Raw genomic sequence first — 26654 nt, forward strand, 5'->3', positions numbered from 1 at the left:
CACTACTATTATTGTGAACACCCCCTTTTCTACTTTTTTTTTTTTACTAATAGCCCAATTCCATAGCCTTAAGATTGTGCATATCATGAATGCTTGGTCTTGTTGGATTTGTGAGAATCTACTGAATCTACTGGTAACCTTGTTTCCCATGTAACAATAAGAAATATGCTCAAAACCTGGATTAATCTTTTTAGTCACATACCACTACTATTATTCTGAACACTACTGTATTTCAGGAAGGGCATCCAGTGTAAAACTTGTGCCAAATGAACACGCAGATCTACTTTGCATTTGCTATAGCAACCCTGAGTGCAAGGGCAAAGCCGAAGGCACTTACAAATAAATGAATAAATTAAAATAACACTACTGCAATGCACAAAAATCCCAAATTAGAAAGATGAGAATACAGGAAAAAGGATGAGACCTATGCTCTGGAAATTATGGTATATCTGAGTTTATCCCCACTGTCCAAATACGTTGCAAAAATTAGCTATTCATGTTAAATTGATATAGGTATTGATCAACTAAAGTCAAAGATCAGTAAACAGGATTAAAATTGCCTTCAGTCTCACTCAGCTCTGTCTTTGATGCTATTGATGCCTTTAATCAAAGACAATTAAAGCATTGGTTGCCTAGAAACCAATATACTGTCAGCGACACATCAATCATAAATGTCTCTGAAATCTCACACCAGGCACCACCCGGGGGCCAAACCAGCAATCAATACATAATGAATTGATCAATATGATGTTTTAGTAAACCTGTGGGATAGTTTATCCAAGGAGGAAAAAAAGACCTAATTATGGTAAAGGTAAAGGGTGATTGCTCCAGATATTTATTTTTATTCATCTTTAATGCTTAGAGCTCTTATCATAAATCACTTGGTATTTAGAAGCACTTCATTATTTTTGCAGCAGCTTTTCTTATTTTAGCAAAAGTTAATTGCACACTACTGTGCAGGCTTTAATCACAGTTATTTCCAATTTCACAGCCTTAATCTCTAGAAATGGCAAAGAAAAACGTGGAAAGACAAGATTGTTAAAGAAATCTGAGCCTCCAGACAAGGATTCTGCAGGAAACGAGATCTGATGTGCGACACAGTCAGTCAGTATCTACCGATCGGAGATACTGAGATGCAACACTTTCCAACAGTAACTGCACAGATATCTGTTGTAACTCCAATACACATAATATTAGATTTAACATAAACCCATGATTGTTATGCATGTGTGTAATTCAGCACAATCACTTCCCTCTGCTCTTGCTCTGTACTTCTTTGGAGGAGAAAATTAGGAAATGGGCATTCTGCAGGTTTTTTTAAACAATCCTAGAAATAGTGCAGCATGGTGGACAAGTGGTTAGTGCACTTGCTTTCAAAGCAGAAAGTTCCCAGTTCAAGACCACACATGCCCATTCTCCATGTAATGTGGGTCTAGTGCACAGATAATCAGTTCACAATGCAGTCTATGAGGACAGCAGCAAAGGGATTATCCCATTTGTTACCAACATGTCAATAATCAGGAATCAAACATATCACACAGGAAATTCAATAGACGGCAGGCTAAACCCAGCAAGACGCCAAGGGGGAATCGGCAACTGGAGATCAAACACTAGGAATAGAATGTGAGAAAGCTCATTAACACATACGACTATCTGGCACTGGAGTGAAGGATTAATGGTGGTTAAATCGTGTATAAATCAATCTACTGGGAAGTGAACATGCAAGGGAGTGCCCAGAACGTAAAGCCAACAACATGGACAGGAAGCAGGGCTATCAAAATAAAAGCACAAGGAGACTAACACAGGTGAGGTTTTACTTGGAGCAAGAAATGCAAGGTACATGAAAAATATAACACACATCTGATATTAATGAATTAGAAAACACTAGCATGTAAACCATGACAACTGAATGTAAGTAAGTAGTAGATTTCATGTTTATTTTTCTCAAAATATTCATGTACATTTAGTGTTTATGTACATCTTTCAAAGGAGGTGAAGCTATAATAAGCAGAGGTGCAGCCGATAAAGAAAACAAAATGAATCTTTTATGAACACTAACAACAAAAAAGTCTGTTATGGAATGGGCACAAACTCAAATTTTAACTGCAATTTTAAATATTAGTCAATGAAACCACACATTTACAAAGTTTTTTTTTTTTTTGAACTATTTTGTTTCTTGCAACTTCAACTTTGTCTTTTTGTTTTTCTCCTGAATTGTTTAATTACTTTTACAAATCACAACTGACTTCTAACCTTCCTCTGCTGGTTTATACAGTCAGCGCCATGCATGATTAAAATAAATAAATAAATAAACAAAAATCACTTGTTTCACAAATCTACCGAACTGTCTGTCATGGCCACAATCTCACATCACAACTGTTACACGGCTCATTTTGTGTTCTCAAAGATGAGCCGCGATCAACATTGTGCAATCAAATTTTTATCTTAGTCTGTGACCTCTGAGGAACTAAAGCAATAATAGTTCTGACAAAAGATTCCACCTTGATGATGTGCAGCACAAGTGCATTTTTGGGCATGAGAATTGAACTTATTGCCAAGTTCGCACAAACAACAATAAAATAAAATGAAAAACTGCACTTTGTAATTTACAGATCTGTTAAATAACCATCGCTTTGTTTTGGGTGTAACATGGAATAAACTAATCAGAGAATGATCTGTCACTGTCTTTCTGGACCGAGTTCGCTTGAACCTGGTGCATTGGCGTTTAGATGGTTGACTCAGTGGATGATGGAAGTGAGAGGTTTTCTGGCAAGGCAACATGTCTGCATGCAATAAATATCAAAGTGTGCTGTCAGTCACTGAGACAAGCAGTTGAGTGTCTGTCCCCTCGTCCTGTATTAAGCCCCACCTTCTTGCTCCCCCACTGTCCGTGAACTAGATGGAAAAAAAAATTAAAATAGATACTTTTTGCCTCTTTCCAGAGTTTTCCATTTTTGAGAGTTGGATTTGCTTCTTTTTTTTTTTTTTGTCCACTCAGTGGACTCCTGGTTTTTCTGGTTCCTCCTCGGTTCCTCGTGCAGTGGACAAAGATTTGGTCAAAGAAGGACTTGAGTTCAGCTGCATAACGATCAAAGACGATGTTCGTGTCGTAAGAAGATGAACTATTAACACAGATTTGTTCTGTAAAATGTCTTGTGTGTTTTCTTGAGAGAAGAGTAAAAATAAACCTACACAGTACTGCAGATGATTAGGAGTAAGTACAGTGTACCCCGACAACGGTCATGAAACTCAGCTTATTAAAAAGTCAGTTGATTCATTGTGAATTTCTCAGAATTTCTCAGTGTGAAACTCGCCACAGTCAGAGGAAACTTTGTGTAACTGACAGAAAAACACAGATTGTTGTGAAAGATGTGAATGATTTATATATTGTGTATCACACATTAAACACTGTCAACACAGAGGGATGCTGTCCCACTGGCGTTTAGGAGGATTTGCGGATGGAATGCGCACAAAAGTGGCCCACATCCGCCAAACAACCTCAATAACCGTGTAACATTCCTGTATGAGTCGGCCGCCATCCGAACACGTCCGTGATCATCCGCAGAGGCACACATGTCCGCAGCCAGGATTTTTGAGCGGCTCAAAAATCCTACTGCGGATGAGATCCGCATCACTGCCTGAACACATACTGAAGACATACGCAGGACATACACAACCAACGCGCTGCATATCCCCTGTCATCCGCTGATATCCGCAACCGACGGGTTGGCGCAGCTTGGCGGCGGACCGGGACAGCGTGCAAAGCAGATATGATGCGTGCCCAGCACGGCCACATCACGGTCGCAAATGGTATGTCGCGCATGCAGACAGAGTGGGCACGGATGTAGCGAGTGCATCACGGCCGCTGTGCCCCTCATGGGGGCGCCTCCGCGGTCGCATTCACTTCTTTTCCCTGTTATATTCTCTTTTCTTCCTCATGTATTCGCTGATCCACCCCCAGACATTTGTCATTTCCGCCCACCTTTGTTGCGGACGCTCAGCTGTTGTCTCCTCATTTCATGCGCAAATCCTCCTTAACGCCAGAGGGACAGGGCCCTTACATCAGAAACTCAAAAATAAATTGAATTGAGTCTTTAATATTCACAGTGATTTTTAGTGCCAAAGTGAAAATTCCTGCTCTCACGTCAACAGAAACGCAGTAAAGGGGTGAGTAAGCAACAATATTTTTTAAAAGTCAGGCACAGCTATATTTACACATCAGTGAATATTCACAAGTATAAAAGCCTGAAAAATAAGACGACATAAAAGCTGGTGCATACGGAATTGACTGAAGGACGTAACTGCGGCACACGATTAAAATATCCTTGATTTTACAAAATGAAGATACACTCAACAAAAATATAAACGCAACACTTTTGGTTTTGCTCCCATTTTGTATGAGATGAACTCAAAGATCTAAAACTTTTTCCACATACACAATATCACCATTTCCTTCAAATATTGTTCACAAACCAGTCTAAATCTGTAATAGTGAGCACTTCTCCTTTGCTGAGATAATCCATCCCACCTCACAGGTGTGCCATATCAAGATGCTGATTAGACACCATGATTAGTGCACAGGTGTGCCTTAGACTGTCCACTGATTAGATGCAGAAAGTGTAATTCCAGTAAAACGCACTGTACTATAACGTGAAATAGTGTGAATTTACATCAGAACATTAGAACGGCTACGTACCCATAATAGATCTGTGTTTACAGCATAGCTGCAGTAACTGACATCACTGTTGCGGCGTATATCATACAGTCTGACTAAAGAATTGCTGTCTTTTATGGAGTAGAAGTTGCATCTGTTTTTGTTTTTTGCTAGTTTTGGAGGCCCTGTGACGCATACTTCAGTGTGACTATACTGAAAAATCACAAGGTTTTTTTTATCATTATTATTATTAATAATAGTAACTGTAATGACTGTTTTAATAGGACTTTCCCAGGAATCAAAGCACTAAACTAAATTTTAAAAGGTATGACTTATACTCTGGTGCAAATTATATGTGGTGTTTTCCTCTTTAAGAGACATTTTTTTTGACAGGTCCGACTTATACTCCGGAAACTGCAACTGAAAACAAGATTGAAAAAGTTGGAAAAAAATAGATTCTAGCTTTGAAATCAACATTTTTTCACAAGTAAAATTTTAATTGTGTACCAAACTTTGCAGGCGAGGTCAGTGTCACAAATTCTGTAACTTGCTCGCATTGTAGGTGCACTGCATGGTGCAGTGAGCCACCCCTCTGAGTCTGGTCTGCTTGAGATTTCTTCCTCATGATCACCAGACGGAGTTTTTCCTTACCACTGTCACCTGTGTGCTTGTTCAGGGGAGTTGATAAGATTAGACCTCGTGTGAAGCACCTTGAAGCAGCTTTGTTGTGAGTTGGCGTTATATAAATAAAATAAATTGAAATTTGGGTTGAACCACTGCACAAGAAGTCTCCACTTGTGCGGGTCACCTGGGTCTCTGCTACACTTTTCCCAGGACAGTCACACATGTCATCTGTCCATTTCTTTTTGTGCCTCCTTTTCTTCTCTTTCCTGGAACTGTTCCTTGCAGGACTATCTTGGAAAGGCTGGATGACCGTATTACATTGTCATACCAGCAGAGCATTCTTTTCTTCACAGTAGAAAACAGATCCTCATATGTTGCATCACTCCTCTGTGCAAGGCCAGGTACAATTTGCCAGAGGTCACTCAGTGGGGTCAAGGTAATCAGGGTTAGGGGTCAAAGGTGAAAATTGAAGTTTTCATTTTGATTCGCACCACACGTGGCACACATATGGAGATGGGTTCTGGCAGTGCGCAAGTTCAATCATTGTGATCATAATTTCTGGCAAGCTGAGCAAGAGATCAGTCATTTGGGGCAAGGTCACTGGGGTCAAATAGTAGACTGTCTTAGCCTTTAGTATCTTCATGCACATGGGTACCAGTACCTAGTCAATGTAATACTGTTGAGATAATCTATAGTGCATGTTCTCAAGTGCATAGTGCACCTGTATTTGGGGCATGTACAACTCCACATTACGCTTTACAGAGTATGAAATGTACTCTGTAAATAGTAATGTGATGTATGTTGACAATTATCACAACATGTCTTGAGTGTAACGTGAGTTAAACCAATCACATTGAGCTTTGAAGGTCCCAGTGAACACAGTGGCCTCCATCATCCATAAATGGAAGAAGTTCAGATCCACCAGGACTCTTCCTAGAGCTGGTCGCCCATCTAAACTGAGGGATCGGGAGAAAAGGGCCTTAGTCAGGGAGGTGACCAAGAACCTGATGGTCACTTTGTCAAAGCTCCAGCATTCCTCTGTGGAGAGAGGAGAACCATGCAGAAGGACAGCCATCTCTGCAGCAATCCACCAATCAGGCCTGCATGGCAGAGTGGCCAGACAGAAGCCACTCCTTAATAAAAGGCTCATGGCAGCCCACCTGACAAAAGGCACCTGAAGGACTCTCAGACCAGGAGAAACAAAATTCTCTGGTCTGATGAGACAAAGATTGAATTCTTTGGTGTGAATTCCAGGCATCATGTTTGGAGGAAACCAGGCACCATCTCTACAGTGAAGCATGGTGGTGGCAGCATTATGCTGTGGGGATGTTTTTCAGGAGCAGGAACTGGGAGACTCAGGATTGAGGGAAAGATGAATGCAGCAATGTACAGAGACATCCGTGGACGAAAACCTGCTCCAGAGCGCTCTTGACCTCAGACTGGGGTGACGGTTCATCTTTCAGCAGGACAATGACCCTAAGCACACAGCCAAGATATCAAAGGAGTGGCTTCAGGACAACTCTGTGAATGTCCTTGAGTGGTCCAGCCAGAGTCCAGACCTGAATCCGATTGAACATCTCTGGAGAGATCTGAAAATGTCTGTGCACCGACGCTCCCCATCCAACCTGATGGAGCTTGAGAGGTGCTGCAAAGAGGAATGGACCAAACTGTCCAAAGATAGGTGCACCAAGCTTGTGGCTTCATATTCAAGAAAACTTGAGGATGTAATTGCTGCCAAAGGTGCATCAACAAAGTATTGAGCAAAGGCTGTGAATACTTATGTACATGTGATTTCTTAGTTAAAATGAATTTTCTCCATTTTGGAACAAAGCTGTAATGTAACAAAATGTGGAAAAAGTAAAACGCTGTGAATACTTTCTGGATGTACTGTAAGGCAGGCATATCTGAATATTCTGTGCCCAGATTCATTCTGAGAAAGTCCTGGGATTCTCAAGAACATAAGTGATAGCGTAGTGTGGCTGTGTAGAGGAACTCAGCTTGGCCCAGGAAAATGTATGAAATGTAAATTAACAGGTGCCTTTTAATATTATTGACCACATAAATGTCCTAATCTTTTTGAAAAAAAATGTTTTTTAAAAGTAATCATGAAATGTATTTTTGTTGGCGTAGACCCGCAAGGTTACTTGAGTTTGTGCGTGCTACAACCAGCACAGATCTATTTGATTTTGGTCGCTGTAGCCGTTCCTGCAAAAAGAGCTGCTTAAAGTTCCTAATGTGGTGCACTGACTGCTAGGAGTAGATATGAAAAGTGCTTTTGTGAGTGTTTCTCTTGCATGTCGCCTCGACCTGATGCCTGGCAATATGCATACTGTACGGAAATGTTAGGAAACCCACATCACTCACATACAACCATATATTTTTGATAAATATGTGAAAACAGAAGGAAAACTTTGTATATAAAATAACTGGGGGTTGTGCAGCTTCACAGACTTGAAGTAGAGAGTGTCACAATTTCTAAACCATGTCAGGATTTATTATGTTGATTGGGCCTCGTTTCTTTCACAGAGGGAAGAGATCAGCCTTATGTGAAGTCCTTGGACACAGCCTCAATAAAATTTGGAGCCGACATGAGGATGGCAAAGGTGCAGATAATGGAGAAAAGTGAGAAGGCCACCAGGCATAACCGATCCACCACTGCTGCTGCAAATTTCCACTCGCTGCAGATCGCCTCTCCTTCGTCGTGCTCTCGGAAGCGTCTGGCAATGTACTGCACTTCCTCCAGGATCTGGGAAATTTCTGGGATTTGCTCCAGCAGCAAAGTCCGTACCTGCTCGGAGTGGAGGTCAACCCCGCCTCCGCTGCACACAGACACACCTGAATCATTGCTTGGTGGGAAAGCCGGGTTGTCTGTGCCCATCGAATGGTAGCCAAAGTACATGTTCATGTTCCCGTTGGTTGTGGTCGACTGTGGGCACGCCTGACCTGGTATGGTATTCATCTGAATGCTGCTGGTGCTGGTGTGGTGAGGAGCAGAGTGGGAGTACTTGTAGCTCGGGGGGCTGTGTGCACCTACAGCTGCCTTGTGTTCTTCTCCAGGTTTCTTCATGCGGAGGAACCAAGCGCACCAGTTCAGGAGGATAACTCGGACCTGCAACCCGAGGGAGAAGGGCAAAGAGTTCAGGTGGGTAAAAGACCAAAAGGTAAGTGATAGACTGTCTTTGTACAGATAAATGCTAAAGGTGCTGCATCATGACAAAGTCCTTATAACTGCATGAAGGAGAGAGAATCTCATACGTACTTTTTTCAAAATCAAATACTTTGTCCATCGTTGACCCACCAATCATTCCACCAAGCCCAATCCAGATCATGCTCCCCATGCATTTCTTTTTCTTCTTTCGGCAGCTCCCATTAGGGGGCGCCACATTAGATCAATCGTTTCCATTTCACTCTGTCCACTGTAACTTTTTCTGTCAATCCAACCACCTGCATGTCCCCCCCTCAGCACTTCACTCCTCTGGACATGTTCAAACCATCTCAATCTCACCTCTCTGACTTTGTCTCCAAACCGTCCCACCTGAGCTGTCCCTCTGATGTGTTCATTCCTAATCTTGTCTATTCTCGTCACTCCCAAAGAGAATTGCAACATCTTCAGCTCACCTCCTGTCTTTTTGTTAGTGCCACCGTCTCTAAGCCATACAACATAGCTGGTCTCACTACTGTCTTGTAAACTTTCCCCTTCACTCTTGCTGATATTCTTCGGTCACAAATCACTCTTGCCACCTTTCTCCACCCACTCCACCCTACCTGCACTCTCTTCTTCACCTCTCAACCACACTCTCCATTACTTTGGACAGTTGACCCCAAGTATTTAAACTCATCTACTTTCACCACTTCTACTCCTTCACTATTCCACCGGGCTCCCTCTCATTCACACACATTCCCTCTCATTCAGTCTTGTTCCTACTGACTTTCATTCTCCTGCTCTCCACAGCATATCTCCACCTTTCCAGGCTAGATTTAACCTGCTCTCTACTCTCACTACAGATCACATTGTCACCCCCTATGCATTACTACAGACTGATTTCTTGATCCTTCATCAAGGTCCCAACCCTAAATATCACAATTAATGGCCAACATGAATAAGTGAATGCAGTGTTTGGAAAGGTGAAGCCAAAGTGCAGTGCTTCTAAAATAATGAACACTGGATGGAGAGTTGATGTTGGAGAAGGAATACTGATTAGATTATCATAACCTACCCATTTAGGCATTTTCCCTCCATGTGGGTCATGATGATGGAATTGCAGAACCAGGACTGTCACCACCACAGACAAGCCCACAATCATCATGGTACTAGCAAAGTACTGTGCTGGAAAGAGACCATAATTAAAAGTATTAGAAAAGAGACTAGCACCTGAAAACACTGATGAAGAAGGTTTTTTTTTGACCATGTTACTTTGACAGGGCAACTGCAAATTCAGTCATTTGGTTTGCCTGTGGGCAATTTATCCCTGTTGACAATCCTCAGGTCATGTTACTAGAGGTGGGTGGGTGACTCACATTTTACTTCCTAATTTACACCCAAAACACAACATGGTTTGAGGCTATGAAGCCACAGAGATATGAAAATGCAAAAATAAATGCCAGCAAGCATGATGTCAATTTTAGATGCATTCTAACACTGGGAGATGGATTCATTTTGATCCCTTTATCCATTTTCCACCACTTATCTAAGGTTCAGTCATAGTGACAGGATGCCTAAATAATCACACTGGGCATACCTCTCCCCAGTTTCATAATCCAGTTCCTCTGGGAGAAAGTTCCAAGGCCAGGTAGGATGTATAATCATTCCAGCAGGTTCTGAATCCAGAATCTTCCCACAGTTGGATGCCCCTGGAAAAGGTAAGAATGCCTCCTGGGTGCCTCCCTGGGGAGGTGCTCCAGGCACGACCATCTGGGAGGAGACCCTGGGGAAGACCCAGGACTAGGTGGACAGATTATATCTCCACACTAGCCTGGGAATGCCTCGGGATCCCACAGTCAGAGGTAGTCAATGTGGCATGGGAAAGGGAAGTCTGTTGCCCCCGTGACCCACACCCGGAAAAGCGGTTGAAGATGAGTGAGTGAGCGTCAAGGTGCTTCACACAAGCAAGGTCTAACGTTACCAACCCCAAGCAGTGGTAAGGGAAAAACTCCCTCTAGTGATATTGAGGAACACCTAGGTCTCTTGGTCACCAAGGTGTGACAAATTAAAGGAAGAACCAACATAAAGTGTCTGACTAATGTGTTGGCCACCATTTGCCATCAGAACATCTTCAGTGCAGCTGGCAATTTTCTCTAAATTGATTCTAGGAGGGACAGAAAAACCATTCTTCCAAATGATGTTCCTGCATTTGGTGTTTGGATGATGGTGGTGGTGGGTATCCAACACGTTGTTCCCTTAAATGTTAAAGTGGGTTGAGAGCTGCTGACTACTATGGCCATATCATGACTGGCATTTTTGCATTACTTATCAATCCATTCAACGATACCTCATGCCCAGTGGATGAGGAATTTGTTGTGTTTGGCCACTTATTGTAGAACAGGTAAGTGAGTGGATAAGGAGCTGGCCTGCCAATATGTAGACCTGGGTTTGAATCCCACTCATGTAACCTGTCTGTGTCCTTGGACAAGACACTTTATCTGCATTGTCTCAGTCCACCCAGCTGTGAATGGGTGTCGACCTCAGCTGTGGAATTAACCTGTATCAGACTGGTGTCCCGTCCAGAGGGAGTCGTAGACACTCATCCACTTGATGCTATGCAATCCAGAGATGAGCACCAACACCAACATGCCTCAGGGCATCAATAGGATCCACTTATTAATTCAGGCTTTGCCTTTAATTTGTCACTTTTATACCTGCCTTAGCAATCTTACACCCCCTTTACACCGAGTCCACGGCTGAGTTACAGTTGTGCTCAAAAGTTTACATACCCTGGCAGAATTTTTGCTTTTTTTGGCCTTTTATAAGAGAATATGAATGACAACATAAAAACTTTTTTTGTCACTCATGGTTAGTGGTTGCGTGAAGCCATTTATTGTCAAATAACTGTTTCCTCTTTTTAAATCAAAATGACAAGAGAACTACCCAAATGGCCCTGATCAAAAGTTTACATACCCCTTTTCTTAATACTGTGTGTTGCCCCCTTTAACATCAGCAACAGCTTGGAGTCTTTAGTGGTAGTCTTGGACGAGGATCTCTGATGGTAAAGCTGCCACTGAATATGTCTTGGACTTTATTTACATTAATTACAAAGAAATACAAACAGTATGGCACTTTATGGTAAATCTGCATGGAGTAGACAGTTCTCAAAAAACTGCGTGACTGTGCAAGAAGGAGAAGAGTGAGGAAAGACACCCAGACAACCCAGGAGAAGTTATGGGCTCATGTGGCTGTGATTGGAGAAATTGTGCACAGTGCAAGCTTTGCATTTTGCATCACTACTCTTAGCTTCATAGTGGAGTAGAGCAGAGAAGGATTTTCTTTCACCAGATGTACCTTCTGGCAATTTGTAGCTAAACTTTCAGGTCTTCCTTTTAAGAAAATCCTCCTCTATACCACTTCATCATGAAGATGAATAACTGGTGATACAAAATGCAAAATCTGCCAGGGTATGTAAACTTTTGAGCTCAACTGCATGATCGAAATATGGCCTCTTCTTGCTGTCACTCTCACTGACTCCCACTGGGGTTGCAGGCTGATCACAATGGGGTCTCCATGGTTGGAAAAATAATCCCTCCTGGTCTCCAACACTCACCATCAATCCCCATTGGTCTCGAACAGGTGTGCAAGTGTAATTGAACTGTTTAAAACATTTGCACAAGTTGTGCTACTTGTCAACAGATACATGGGTCTCATAGTCGGTCTTTATAAACTCTCACGTCTCAACTCACCCTCAACTTGATCCGATGGGTCGTAATAGACTCTCAATTGACTCTGCATGGGGTTGCATCAATGATCATGGATATTAACGTATTTTTCACTCGCACAGTTCAGTTGCAATGCAAGCTTGGTGTAAACACAAACAACAGATCACAACAGAGACCAGCCAAGACTCGTGAAAGTTGATGGGATGTCATGATGTTGCAGGTCTTACATAGGTCTCATTCTGGTGTAAACGCAACATTACAAAAAGACTGGCTGTGCAGGTATTTATATATATTTGCATTATATCCAGTTAGAAGGCGATTAAAATGTATTTTTGCTGACAATCTCTCATTTCAGCTCCATTTACAATGTGTTAACACGTTTATTCCAGTAAAGAGGAACTTACTAATGGATTCTTTTTATATCATCGAGCTGCCAAATGATCCTAAACAGCATCTCTATCTGCTGCCTCTCTTCCAAACATGTCCTCTCATCTCCTTTATTGTGTGTTTCAGTCTGACCTCACACAATGCACATTTATCCCTGCTGTCTAAATACTGGCAATAACATTCACCTCACACGCTGGCAGCCCCCCACCCCCTCCCACCGCCAGTCATTCAGTCTGTATGAAGTCAAACTGCCTCCAGCTGAAAATATCTCCCCACAGCTTAACGGCCACTGGCTAAATAATTCTTTGTACCCATCATTTTTGCAATCTGTGTGTTGGACAAAATCCTGACACTGCAAAACAGAAACCTGCAGATTGACTGAGCACTCAGGGTGTTGCATAATTTAGCAGTCAGTTTCCCAGGATGTGCTGATATCTCTGCAAGGAAGGTTTGGTGAGGCTGCCAGAAAAGTGGTTTTGTATGTCAAAAAACCTCAGTCCAGCATTTAATGTGATGCTTTGAAGGTTTCACAAAATTTGGTATTTTGTCTTTCTTTTGTACTTTTAGAAAACCTAAATTGAGTGTCTAAATGTTTAATGCTGATCATGGTTGACTAGGTAGGTACGTTGTTCATATGTAAAATGGTAAATATACAGTAGATCCAGATGCCAGGTCAGGTCTAGGAGCATGCGTTGGTACTATGGAACTACCCCATGTCCTGGAAGGAAGCCACCCAGGCAGACAACTGGTCCATCACTATGTGTTGAAAGCCACCATCTATCTACTTCTGCCAGGTGAAAGGTGGGCACATCATTGGCCTTCTCCAGCTGCTGGGGTCCTCAACAAAGAGGCAACAACAATCTACATTGTGCCCAGAGAAATGCTCCACATGGCCGAAATCTCCTAGTCATGTTCCTTTAGAGTGGAAGTGATCCTCCTCATCTTGGTCCCCCTACATAACCACTCATTTGACACCGTCATTCCAGCCGTACCCAAGGATCTTCAGAAAAGATCTGATACCAAAGACATCTCGTCATTGCTTTAGGTCACTCATTAGTATCCAACTTTTACAACCATAGAGTAAGACAGGAAGCACCGGGACCCTAAAAACCTGGACCTTCATGCTCTCACAAAGATAACTGCATCCAGGAACCTCATGACTCCATGAGCTCTTTCTAGACATCTTTATGTCAAAGGCATGAACGTCACTGCAGAGATAAGTGAATGTTTATATAATTTCAACACTTTCACAGCATACAGATGCACTTTTGAAGGCTGAGTCCAGGAACTAACTGAAAGCCTGGATCTTAGTCTTGAACCACGACTGTCACAAACCCAGACACTCAATATGTCTCAAGTGCTGCAGCCAGAGTATCCACTGATTCTGCAAAGATCACAGCATTGTCTGTGAAGTCACAGTCAATAAACCAAGATGCTGTTGGACATCATTGTCAGAGAGCTACTGTATGATGCTACAGAGTGGTGGCAGAATTTTTCCTGGTGCAAATTGGTGTTCCTCAGGGAGCTGGTCTTGTTCAGAGTTTGCATGGATTGGGAGTTGGGTAGGGTTGTGGAAACCAGTGGTTTAGGTGCTTTTGTTGGTGAAGAAAAACCACATATTGAACAACATCTCTCTACACTAAATTGATCACTTTTTGTGGAGATCAGCTGAAAGCATTTTGAGGAATTAAATATCTGATGCTAAGAAGCATCAGATATATGCAAACATACAATTATCTCTTCTTCTTGATTAGACTGATCATGACACCATATTTCATGGAGATTAGTGAAAATGTCTTTCAATTGGACAAACTGCCGATCACATACAGTTTGTTTGAAGATAATTACTCATTAAAGTAGGAAATAACTGAAGCAAATATTGTGTCTTACCAATGAGAGGAACAGAGTCTGATGTGGCAGGCATGATCTCTGCCACCAGCAGCATGAACACAGTTAGAGACAGCAACACCGTGATGCCTGGAGAAAGATGTGGACACAAAGATCAGCCAAAATATAGATTCTTTATTCACATGATAGATATGCTGACAAGGATGCTTTGGGGTCAACTGTTCAAAGTAATGGAGAGTGTGGTAGAAAGGTGAAGAAGAGAGTGCAGGCAGGGTGGAGTGGGTGGAGAAAGGTGGCAGCAGTGATTTGTGACCGAAGAATATCAGCAAGAGTGAAGGGGAAAGTTTACAAAACAGTAGTGAGACCAGCTATGTTGTATGGTTTAGAGACAGTGGCACTAACAAAAAGACAGGAGGCAGAGCTGGAGGTGGCAGAGCTGAAGATGTTGAGATTCTCTTTGGGAGTGACAAGAATGGACAAGATTAGGAATGAACATATCAGAGGGACAGCTCAGGTGGGACGGTTTGGAGACAAAGTCAGAGAGGTGAGATTGAGATGGTTTGGACATGTGCAGAGGAGGGACCCAGGGTATATAGGGAGAAGGATGCTGAGGATGGAGCCACCAGGCAGGAGGAGAAGAGGGAGACCAAAGAGGAGGTTCATGGATGTGCTGAGAGAGGACATACAGGTGGTTGGTGTGACAGAGGAAGATACAGAGGACAGGGTGAGATGGAAACGATTGATCTGCTGTGGCGACCCCTAACGGGAACAGCCGAAAGACAAAGAAGAAGAAGAATGTGGAAGTTTAAGAAGATGTTCTGGTGTTGTGCACTGCCTCATCTTCTACACCAGTGTTTTTCAAACCTGGTCCTCAGGACCCAAAGTACTCTGTATTTTCCTTTTCTCCCTGTTCTAACTGCACATATTGAGCCAAATGAGCTGCTGATTGACTGAATACACCTGACTGAGTTGATCTGGTCTGAGTAGATCAAGGCCAAATGGAAAACATGCAGTACTTTGGGTGCCAAGAACCACTATTGGGAAATATACTGCTCCACACTACGGAACTGTACTATAAGTCCTCTTTGGTAGCATTCAACCAGACAACAGGTCCATCCCCACCTCAACTATCCATCTGCCACAGCCAGGTGAAGCATGGGCGTCACGTTGACCTTTATCAGTTGCTGGAGTTTTCATTACTGAGGCACCTCCACGCTGGGTCATGGCCTGAGAAAGGAGCCACCTACAAAATGCAAGTGATACACCTCATCTGAGTCTGCCTAAGTAAACAAAGTCCTTTCAGCACTATCCAAGGATCCTTCAGAGACCAAAACGTAGTACTAAAGGGATAGGTCACTAGTTAGCATCCAGGTCTACAACCCTACAGCAGGACATTAAGCACCAGAACCTTAATACTTGGACCTTTGTTCTCCTGGATAGGTATCGGCATCACCAAAGGCCTCTGTCCATAGTTCTCATATAAGCTCTTCTGAAGCTTGTAGCACCTTATGGACCCATCTCCCTGAGATGGGTCACTGCTGAGATAAGTGAATCTTTCAACAGGTTCAATGGTTTTCCCCAAAACAGATATACTTCAGAAAGCTGAGTCCAAGATGTTATTGAAAGCTCGGAACTTTGCCTTAATCCAGGACAAACCTCAATGCTAGACACCTCAATGCTTGAATTTTCACTCAGCTTCTCAAGTGCACCAATCAGGACATCCACTGATTCAACAAAGGTCACACCATCATCTAACAAAGTCAAGGTCAGTAAACCTTTCCTCAAGGACAAAGTCACCACCTGGGTTCCTCTCCTGGGTTATTATGCACTTTTTCTGATTATGTTTTACTGAATAACACACAGGTTATTGTCTATGCTGTGTTAATAACTGTTTTTTTTTTTTGTTTTTTTTTACTGCGAATGAGAACAGTCAAAGACAAACACAAATTCATGACCATAATGACAGCAGTAGCAAAGAGAAATGAAAACCAAAGGGGCCAGTTAGGAGCTCAGACCAGCAACACAGACAGGAGAGATAACTTTGCTCTAAATGTATGACGGAGGAGGACAGGTGTGCTAGTACCCAGTGAGATCTTCTCCCCAGAGTCTGCAGGCAGAAGGAAAACCAGCAGGGCCAGACCCGAGATCAGCACGCAGGGGATGAGCAAGTTAAGTCCATAATAAAGCGTCCGTCGGCGGATTGTGACCGTGAACGTCACATCAGGGTATGGCTCCTTACAGCACTCGTAGTACAGCTCGTTACGTTTGGATGGCACACCTACAGCACAAACGAAGAACGTTAACTGTGTCAACTGCAGTCAAAAACAGATTTATTTTTTAAAAAGCCTTAAAAGTCATAAAAATAGCTCATTAATGCTCCCCTGTGTCTGTAGAGCAGCTGATGCGAATATTCATGTTAATTTAATGTGGTAAAGTGCATGCTTGGTCGAGCAGGTTCATTGTCCCTGAAGGAAAAGTCCAGTGAAAAATATGATTGGTAAAGGTAAATGAGATAAACCCGATTCTCCAGCAAGAAATATTTTCAATGTGAACCATTTCAGTATGCTTCAAATCAGATATCTTAAAGGGAATGGGCAGCAGGAGCAGTGTATTCTGAACAATCCATTACGTTGACCAACTCAGTAGGTGTGTCAGAGCCAGCAGGAGCTCAGCTATGTAAGTGAACTTATAGGTTGTACTTATACGAAGTCTGTTAGAAAAGTATCGGACCTTTTTATTTTTTGCAAAAACCTGATGGATTTGAATCACGTGTGCTTGCATCAGCCAACCTTGAACCTTCGTGCGCATGCGTGAATTTTTTCACGCCTGTCGATTGCGTCATTTGCTGGTAAGCAGCCTTTGTGTGAGGACGTATGTAGTGCGCTCGGTGGATTTTCATTGCAAGGAAAAAGACGGAACGACTGGAGCAGCACCGCATCAAATTTTGCCAGAAACTGGGTGACAGCCAGGTGGAAACCATTCGGATTATTCAGACAGCTTTCGGTGACGATGCTTTGGGCATCACACAGATTAAGGAGCGGTACAACCGGTTTAAAGACGTCCACACAACAGTGGAAAGCGAGCCACGCTCCGGGCGGTCATCAACATGCTGAAATGACCAGATCATTTCCAAAGTGAACGCTGTGGTGATGCGGGATCGTTGTGTGACTATCCGAAAATTGCGGAAGAGGTGGACATCAGCACTTTTTCGGTACATTCCACTGTGACAGAAGATTTGGCCATGAAAAGAATGGCGGTGAAATTCGTGCTGAAGCTGCTGATGGCGGAGCAAAAGCACCTTCGTGTTGAAGTCTCACAGGACGTGCTGTGACATGCCCACCTCTTCCACAATTTCTCGGATAGTCACACGACTGAAAAGTCACCGAAAGCCATCTGAATCATCTGAATGGTTTCCACCTGGCCGTCGCCGTTTCTGCCAAAATTTGATGCGGCGCTGCTCCAGTCGTTCCATCTTTTTCCTTGCAATGAAAATCCGCCGAGCGCACAACACGTCCTCACACAAAGGCTGCTTACCAGCAAATGATGCAATCGACAGGCGTGAAAAAATTCACGCATGCGCACGAAGGTTCAAGGTTTGCTCATGCAAGCACACGTGATTCAAATCCATCAGGTTTTTGCAAAAATAAAAAGGTCCGATACTTTTCTTACAGACCTCGTATACTTGTATCCTACTTTTTACGCTGGGTTTGGCCTCTCTTCACTGGCTTCCGATCCGTTACTGTGTTGGTTTTAAACTTCTTTTAATTGTTTTTAAAGCCCTCAATGGCCTGGCCCCAGTGTACCTTTCAGTTTCTTTTTCATTACACCCCAATCAGAGCCTGAAGGTCTACTGACCAACGTTTGCTGTAGGTGCCTAAAACCAGACTAAAGATGAGAGGTGACGGGGCCTTTGCAGTGGCTGCCCCCAGGCTCTGGAATAGTCTCCCTTTCAATATTAGATCCTCCCCGTCCCTAGAGACTTTTAAATTTCTGTGGTGTTTGCTAAATATGTGACTGCATCTCAAGTTTTTTTTTACTACTTTTTACTCTTTATTTTACTTTGTCTTATTGCCTGTTGCAATTTTATTGCTATTTTTAATTTATTTATTTTTGATTTGGGATAATTTGGTGCCCATTTTTCTATTATGTACAGCACTTTGGTTGACTGCTGTTGCTTTAAATGTGCTTTAGAAATAACGGTTGAGTTGAGTTTAAGTTTTTGCAAGCACACTTAGCCAAGGGACCACAGTGATTTTCCCCGTCTGACTGGGATTAGAGCCAACAATCCCCTGATCATAAGCCAACCTCTCTAACCAGTAGACCATCAACTACTGGAAGTCCAGTCAGTATAAGCCAAATATACTTCAATTTGTCTGTGTACTGGTCAGTATATGCCAAATATAGTTAGATGTTTCAGTGTACCTGTCAGTATACAACAAGTATACTTAGATTTTTCTATATACCTGTCAGTATTCTCCAAGTATACTTTGATTTTTCTATATATTTGTCAGTATACACCAAGTATACTTAGATTTTTCTATATATTTGTCAGTATTCTCCAAGTATACTTTGATTTTTCTGTGTACTGGTCAGTATATGCCAAATATACTTAGATGTTTCAGTGCACCTGTCAGTATACACCAAGTATACTTAGATTTTTCTATATATTTGTCAGTATTCTACAAGTATACTTTGATTTTTCTTTGTACTGGTCAGTATTCTCCACATATACTTAGATTTTTCTGTGTACTTTTTGGTCTTTGCAAGTACACTTAAGTACAGGCCAAATATGCTAACTGTATAGTTATTTCTGTACACTTCTCATTATAAGTACAAGATGCTTTAAGTATATATCTGAGAAGTACATAAGTAAATTGAAAGTATACTCAGTTATTTTTTGTATAAAAGAGGTATAGTACAAGTCAACTTGGACAGTTCTCCAAAGTTGTCTTTGGTAAAGGAACTTTTGCGGGTTGACGTGCTCCGGTTCTGTCGTCTTTTGATTGGTTCATATTCCACATTAGACGTCACCCAACATCTCACTAGGTTTTTCAAAACTGGTTAATTAATTTTAGACTGAATGTACAAACATAAATAAAAACACAAATTTCTTAGTGTCTGTAACAAACATCTGAACGCAAAATTCCAGACTTCATCAAATTAATTTTAATTTATAGCAGGAGTAGGAAGCCCCCAGGTTCCTCGGGTTACACACACACACACACACACACACACACACACACACACACACACACACACACACACACACACACACACACACACACACACCATCTGAGTCACAGAGAACAATAACGGGCTTTCTTTAGCCGACGTGAAAACTCTTGAAAATTCCGAAACCCGTGAGTGTAACCAGTGTGCCACTAGTTGTTTCTGAAGCCTTGATCCTGACCGGACCCCACAGTGAAACCAGCACACTGCACACACACAAACACAGTGTCAAACACAATTTGGACTGTAGGACACAAGAGAAAACAAGACTCTGTTCCAGCATCTTCGAGCTGGAAGTGGAAAAGAGAGAATACAAAACTTAAAATGAAACAAATTAAAAATGGAAAACAGGGATTACAGTTAGGTCAATATTTAATTTGACACTGTCAGTTTTTATTTGTGGCTGTAGTTTGTGTCCCATTTTTGAGGGACAAAAAGTAACTGGACACTTGTAGGAAAGCTTGTCTCAATATCATATCATTTAAATCTGAAGGTCACCTTTGATATTTCTTCACAGAATGAAATGATTGCATTTAAAACCAATCAATTCAAACCCAAATGCTTCTGTTAGTCGGCATATGGAAATTTAATAAATCAATCAGTCGGACGGATCAAAGAGAAATGAGACAATATGAGCCACACCTTTAATTTTATGAAAGCGTTCTTGTATCGCTGATAGATTTCACACAGTCATAATGACATTGTGTTGTGTTTACCCTTGATTAAAAATCAAAACTGCAGGAACTGAGAAAAAGTCTCCTTTGGTTCTTACACTGACTGAATGATCAGTAACAAAAAACACAAACAAAAACATCAGTCTGAAGTCTCCTTGATTTGATTACCTTCGAGTGTTTACTGATCTAGAATGAAGCTGTGATCTGCAATCAGCAGCATCTTCAGACTGCAGGCCTCATTCTTCTGTGAGATTCCATAAGTCTTCGTGTTTGTGTGTGTGTGGAACATAATCACACCATTTAAATGAAACACACAAATTCAATTTCTGTGTAACCTGAAGAAGACATTTAGCCACTGATGGCCATATATTAATGTGATGGACTGCAGAACCGCTTCGGCAATGTCTTATGGGTGCGTACGTGCGTGCATGAGTGAGTGAGTGCGCTTTCAGGCACCAGGACAGTGTGTGTTCTTGGCCAGTCTTACTGTCTGCCTCTGCCGAAATTCAGTGACTCATCACTGGACCAGCTGTCACCACACACACCCAATTCCCCTCAATCTGCCAGCCAGCTGAGACCATTTGCTTTTGGCACCATGACCACACCCTTTAATCATCTTACATGGATGATGGATGTACAGAGGGGAGGGTGAATAGAAAGGTGGATGGATGGGTGGATGAATGGATGGATGATGGACAGACAGAGAGACTGATGGATGGATGGATGGATGGATGGATCAATGACTGGTCTGACAGATTATTAAAAAGATGGATGGATGGATCAATGACTGGGCTGGCATGTGTATAGATGGACAAACTATGGATGGATGGATGGATGGCGGGATGGATGATCAATGACTGGGCCGACAGATGATTGGATGGATGATGGATGGATGGATCAATGACTGGTCTGACAGATTATTAAAAGGATGGATGGATGGATCAATGACTGGTCTGACAGATTATTAAAAAGATGGATGGATGGATGGATGGATGGATGGATCAATGACTGGGCTGGCATGTGTATAGATGGACAGACTATAGATGGATGGATGGATGGCGGGATGGATGATCAATGACTGGGCTGACAGATGATTGGATGGATGATGGATGGATGGATCAATGACTGGGCTGACAGATGATTAAAAGATGGATGGATGCATGGATGGAAGGATCAATGACTGGGCTTACATATGTTTATAGATGGACAGACTATGGATGGGTGGTTAGGTGGATGGATGGATCAGTGACTGGTCTGACAGATTATTAAAAAGATGGATGGATGGATGGATGGATGACTGGGCTGGCATGTGTATAGATGGACAGACTATGGATGGATGATCAATGACTGGGCTTACAGATGGGTGGATGGATGGATGGATCAATGACTGGGCTGACAGATGATTAAAAAATGGATAGATGGATGGAAGGATCAATGACTGGGCTGACATATGTGTATAGATCAATCAATCAATCAATTTTATTTATATAGCGCCAAATCACAACAAACAGTTGCCCCAAGGCGCTTTATATTGTAAGGCAAGGCCATACAATAATTACGTAAAAACCCCAACAGTCAAAACGACCCCCTGTGAGCAAGCACTTGGTGACAGTGGGAAGGAAAAACTCCCTTTTAACAGGAAGAAACCTCCAGCAGAACCAGCCTCAGGGAGGGGCAGTCTTCTGCTGGGACTGGTTGGGGCTGAGGGAGAGAACCAGGAAAAAGACATGCTGTGGAGGAGAGCAGAGATCAATCACTAATGATTAAATGCAGAGTGGTGCATACAGAGCAAAAAGAGAAAGAAACACTCAGTGCATCATGGGAACCCCCCAGCACCTGATCCAGCCCTAACTATAAGCATTAGCAAAAAGGAAAGTTTTAAGCCTAATCTTAAAAGTAGAGAGGGTGTCTGTCTCCCTGATCTGAATTGGGAGCTGGTTCCACAGGAGAGGAACCTGAAAGCTGAAGGCTCTGCCTCCCATTCTACTCTTACAAACTCTAGGAACTACAAGTAAGCCTGCAGTCTGAGAGCGAAGCGCTCTATTGGGGTGATATGGTACTATGAGGTCCCTAAGATAAGATGGGACCTGATTAGACCTGATAGATGGACAGACTATGGGTGGTTAGGTGGATGGATGGATGGATGGATGGATGGATGGATGGATGGATGGATGGATGGATGGATGGATGGATGGATGGATCAATGACTGGTCTGACAAATTATTTAAAAGATGGATGGATGGATGGATGAATGACTGGGCTGGCATGTGTATAGATGGACAGACTATGGATGGATGATCAATGACTGGGCTGACAGATGTGTATAGATGGACAGACTATGGATGATGGATGGATGGATGGATGGATGGATCAATGACTGGGCTGACATGATTAAAAGATGGATGGATGGATCAATGACTGGGCTGACATATGTGTATAGATGGACAGACTATGGATGGATGATGGATGGTTGGACAGACTGGATGGGTGGTTAGGTGGATGGATGGATGGACGGATGATGGATGAATTGCATTTTAGGGTGCACACACTTTAATGATTACTACTCCAACTACCTTTACATTTTATGTTAATTTTGATCGTTACCAGTGGTGGGCACACTTCCGATAATCTGATAACAGATAATTATCGAAGATAATGTTTTCATTATCAGATTATCTTTTTAGATAAATTTAAAAACCATCATCGGACTAATTATCTTCCGATGAATTACTGTCCGATAACTTTTAGACTGATAACGTACTAAACTAAGCTGAACAGTGAAAAACATTTTTAAAACTGTTAAAGCTGTTGAGACCTACCTGTTAAAAGTTTCCTAATAAGCATGCTGTTCTATCCTCTGCAATCAGAAACCACTCGATCGTCTGTAAGCAAAGGAGAACTGGTGACCCAAAAAAAAAGTCATTTCCTTTAACACCATACTAATATAATCACGTCACCAAGTCATCCAGAGGCATACATGTTTAATTTATGATTCAAATTTTAACCACTCATTTTAGACAAGTTATTTAAATTTATTGTCATATCTGAAGTTTATAAAGTGAAAATATCAGATATATGTTTTTGTTTTAAAGTAATGTGCTAATTTTTAAGGTTATGTGAGCACATGCTGTGCCAGGCAGCAATGCATTATGGGTATCATAAGGTAATCTCAGATGTTCACGACAGGACAAATGCATTTCAGACACAGATAACAGCATTAAACTCTAGTGCCTAAAACTCTTGTGAATATATTCTCTGGGTTTATAGACGTTAGTGTATTTGCGTTTGTTAAATTCCACACATCTTAAATGTAGCAGACACGGATTATCTGGAATTTTGTTTGACATTTTTTCAAGGCCGCTACTGCCATCTACTGGCCAGGAGTGTTCATGGCAGTATTAAACGTCTGGGTACATGGCTGCTCTCAAAGTGTTGGTATTGTCCATTGTCCAGGCGCTTTTTGTGTGCATATATGTTAACTCTGTATTCTAAAACTACGGTTAGAAGTAATTCCGACTCCTTATCGGTCCACACGATTGAGATTGGCGCCATATTTTTAGTTTTTGTGGAAGTGACGACAAGAGAATAAGGCTCCTGATTGGATAGAATTTTAATCAGTACCACCACCCAAAGGTTTGGCAGACTAATTACAACACATTTATACTGTTCGATGTGGATGGATTTTTTTTAACGATGTAGTGTGGATGGTTTTTTCCCCAAACTGAAAGGGTAAGATATTCGGTTTTACAAATACCCGACAACGTGTGTGCATGGCCTTATGTCTGTGAAAGGCACTATATAAATACATTTAATTACTTACTTACTAATATTGAGTGCACGTTTTACAACATCATAAAAGTTTTAAAACATGCAATTGCGATGACACTTCCAGGGCTCCGTAAAAATGCCTGTTTTTACAAATAAAAATGGAATATTTTACAAAAGCACATTTATTTTTAAACCAACACACGTCACATTAACGTGTTGGTTTACATAATGGATTACTGAACCAATCACTGTTTAGCACTTTTACCCAGAATGCTTTGCGGTCTGTGTTTGTTACAAAACCTCAGAATTAGTGCCTTATTCAACATTAAACGATATATGTTATATTTTAACTTTGTATAAATGACAGAATTGACATTAATGGAGTTATTCCATCAGTATTTTCAAAAAACCATAAGTTAGTATGACTTTATTTTCAAGACCTCTGCCTGACTGGAGTGTTGAAATTGATAGGAAGCTGGTCTTATGGCTGCTCGCAGTGTTCCTCTGTTGTGGGAGCGTTGTTGTAATCAAGAGCTTCCTGCAGGGGCAGAATGTTGAAAGAAAAATGATTATGATTAGTAAAGAGTTGATTTCGTGGGTGCTCTCAGGATTTGTCTGTGCTGCTTCCTGCAGGGGGCAGTATGGTCAAACATTCTTGCTTATTCTTTAGGTCTTTTGATGCTTTCAAAAGCGATTGTGTTAAAAATCAATTTCAGCTCTTTAGTAACTGCAGATGTCCCATAGACAACACCGGAATTTATCGATTATCTGTAACTTCCGATACATTTTTGGGTGGTTTATCGGTTTATCTTTATCAAAGATAACTTTTCAGTTATCTTATTATCTGTTATCGAAGTAAATTTTTTGGTTATCTTTGCCCACCACTGATCGTTACTCGCTGACTTTGTTTCTTGGTAAGAGTTGAAGAAACTGAGGTCAGATGATCAGAGTGACGGAAACCAAGGCCAGCAAAGAGAGATGACAGACAGAAGGAATAAAATGAGATGTCAGAAATAAAACAAAAAATAAAGCAAAATCCTGACTGAGATAAAATCACTTACTGCTTAAGTCATGTTGTTTATGTGTGATCAGTGAAATAGTAACTGAGCGCTCTGGTCTCATATTTGTCATATTAAGTGTTCATCGCATAGACCAGAGAATAATAACTTACGTAACCACTGTCACCAAAAGCATTCTGTCAACACTTACGTGGAGCCGAGTTAACTTCATATTAATGTTGCTTACCAGCAGGAGTGCAGGACACGACTTGGACTCTTTATTAGAATGTTTCAAAGTGAAATTATTTGGATTTAATTTATAACACACACTCCCAAAATATTTCAGTCACAGTAATGACATTTTTAGTTTATTTCTGGCACACCCAAACCATTACACCCACAGCTGTTCCCACAGAAGCTGAAAGAAGATGATTTCCTGTTGCTTTTCAGTTAATCAGGCACTATTTCAACTTATTGGGATTATGAATAACTGTGTGATCCAGACATGATACAACCTCATGTCCAGCACTGGTTCCTGGTAATATCAGTGATTAAGTTGATGATACAGCGAGATGACAAATATGAGCCAGTGAAAATGAGAGAATGAACCAGTGACATTGAGCAAGAAGAGAGTGGGAGCACTCAGTGCAATAACACTTTGATTAATTATGTCATTAAGCTATTCCTGCCTTTATGTTAGCTTGTGGATGTTGCCGTCTACAGAGCAGATGATGTTGTAGGACAGGAGTTTAACTACCAGTAGATAGACTGCCGTGTGATTCCAGCTATTTGTCTCCTTGAACAAAACCATCCAGCTGTAAACAAGCACCAGCCTTGGCTGGGAAAGTAACCTGCAACAGACAGTCCCATCAAAGGGGACTCATAGACTCTGATCTGCACCGGCCCAGTGGGTCTCAGGGCCCGTGTAGGACTTATACTTCTTCAATTCCATCTCTGTCTGTACCCCTGGCATGAACCTGCTACAGATTCCGTCAAATTAAAGGTCACAGTCTGCAGAGCTGACTTAACATCTTCAACTCCAGCACTTTGTTCTTGTAGCAAGTAAAGCTACAAGAACAAAAACGTCACCTCTGTGCTGATATTTCTGGATATAACTGCAATGTGTGGTATGACATGTCACATCTCACACTTGCATTAGTCCAGTTGTTCCCTTGCAGGCTAATGCCTCCATATGTACAGGGAACATGATGCTAAATAACGCTGCACTTGTAGATGGTGTCATGCTTAAGGGTCATTGCTCTGTGAACATTATGAGAGTTGTGCTGCTTTTTGACAGACCAGTGGAGCAGACGGACTCATGCAAACAGGTGATTAACGGCGTGTCTTCTTTCATCCGTGGATAATTGTGGGAAGGGATATCAGGGTTTTGCACAAGTGCACAATGTCACAAAACTGCACATATTCATAAAGCTGAGGGGAAAAATACTGATGCATCTGCATACAGTACATAGCATTTTATGCATCTGGGTCCAGGTCATGACATACAAGTGTGACACTGTTGTTGTATCTATCAGTCTTTTTTGCATTCCCTGCAGGACTTTCCAATTTTACGCTTCAGCATATACTCCAAGATATTGTTAGCCA

The 26654-nt window shown here is 41.8% G+C and overlaps 1 protein-coding gene across 1 annotated transcript in view; it reads right to left on the reverse strand.

Moving 5' to 3' along the window:
• Positions 1–7369: 7369 nt before the first annotated feature.
• LOC117526822 (neuronal acetylcholine receptor subunit alpha-7-like) overlaps positions 7370–26654 on the reverse strand; it is a 53631-nt gene continuing 34346 nt past the window's right edge. The window contains exons 6-9 of the mRNA XM_034188897.1: positions 16464–16658; positions 14423–14509; positions 9496–9605; positions 7370–8387 (exon numbers count right to left, since the gene is read on the reverse strand). Coding sequence (XP_034044788.1) covers positions 7821–8387; positions 9496–9605; positions 14423–14509; positions 16464–16658 — 959 coding nt within the window. The 3' untranslated portion in view covers positions 7370–7820. The remainder of the gene's footprint in view (positions 8388–9495; positions 9606–14422; positions 14510–16463; positions 16659–26654) is intronic.

This window comes from Thalassophryne amazonica, chromosome 15, assembly GCF_902500255.1.
Source record: "Thalassophryne amazonica chromosome 15, fThaAma1.1, whole genome shotgun sequence".
NCBI lineage: Eukaryota > Metazoa > Chordata > Actinopteri > Batrachoidiformes > Batrachoididae > Thalassophryne > Thalassophryne amazonica.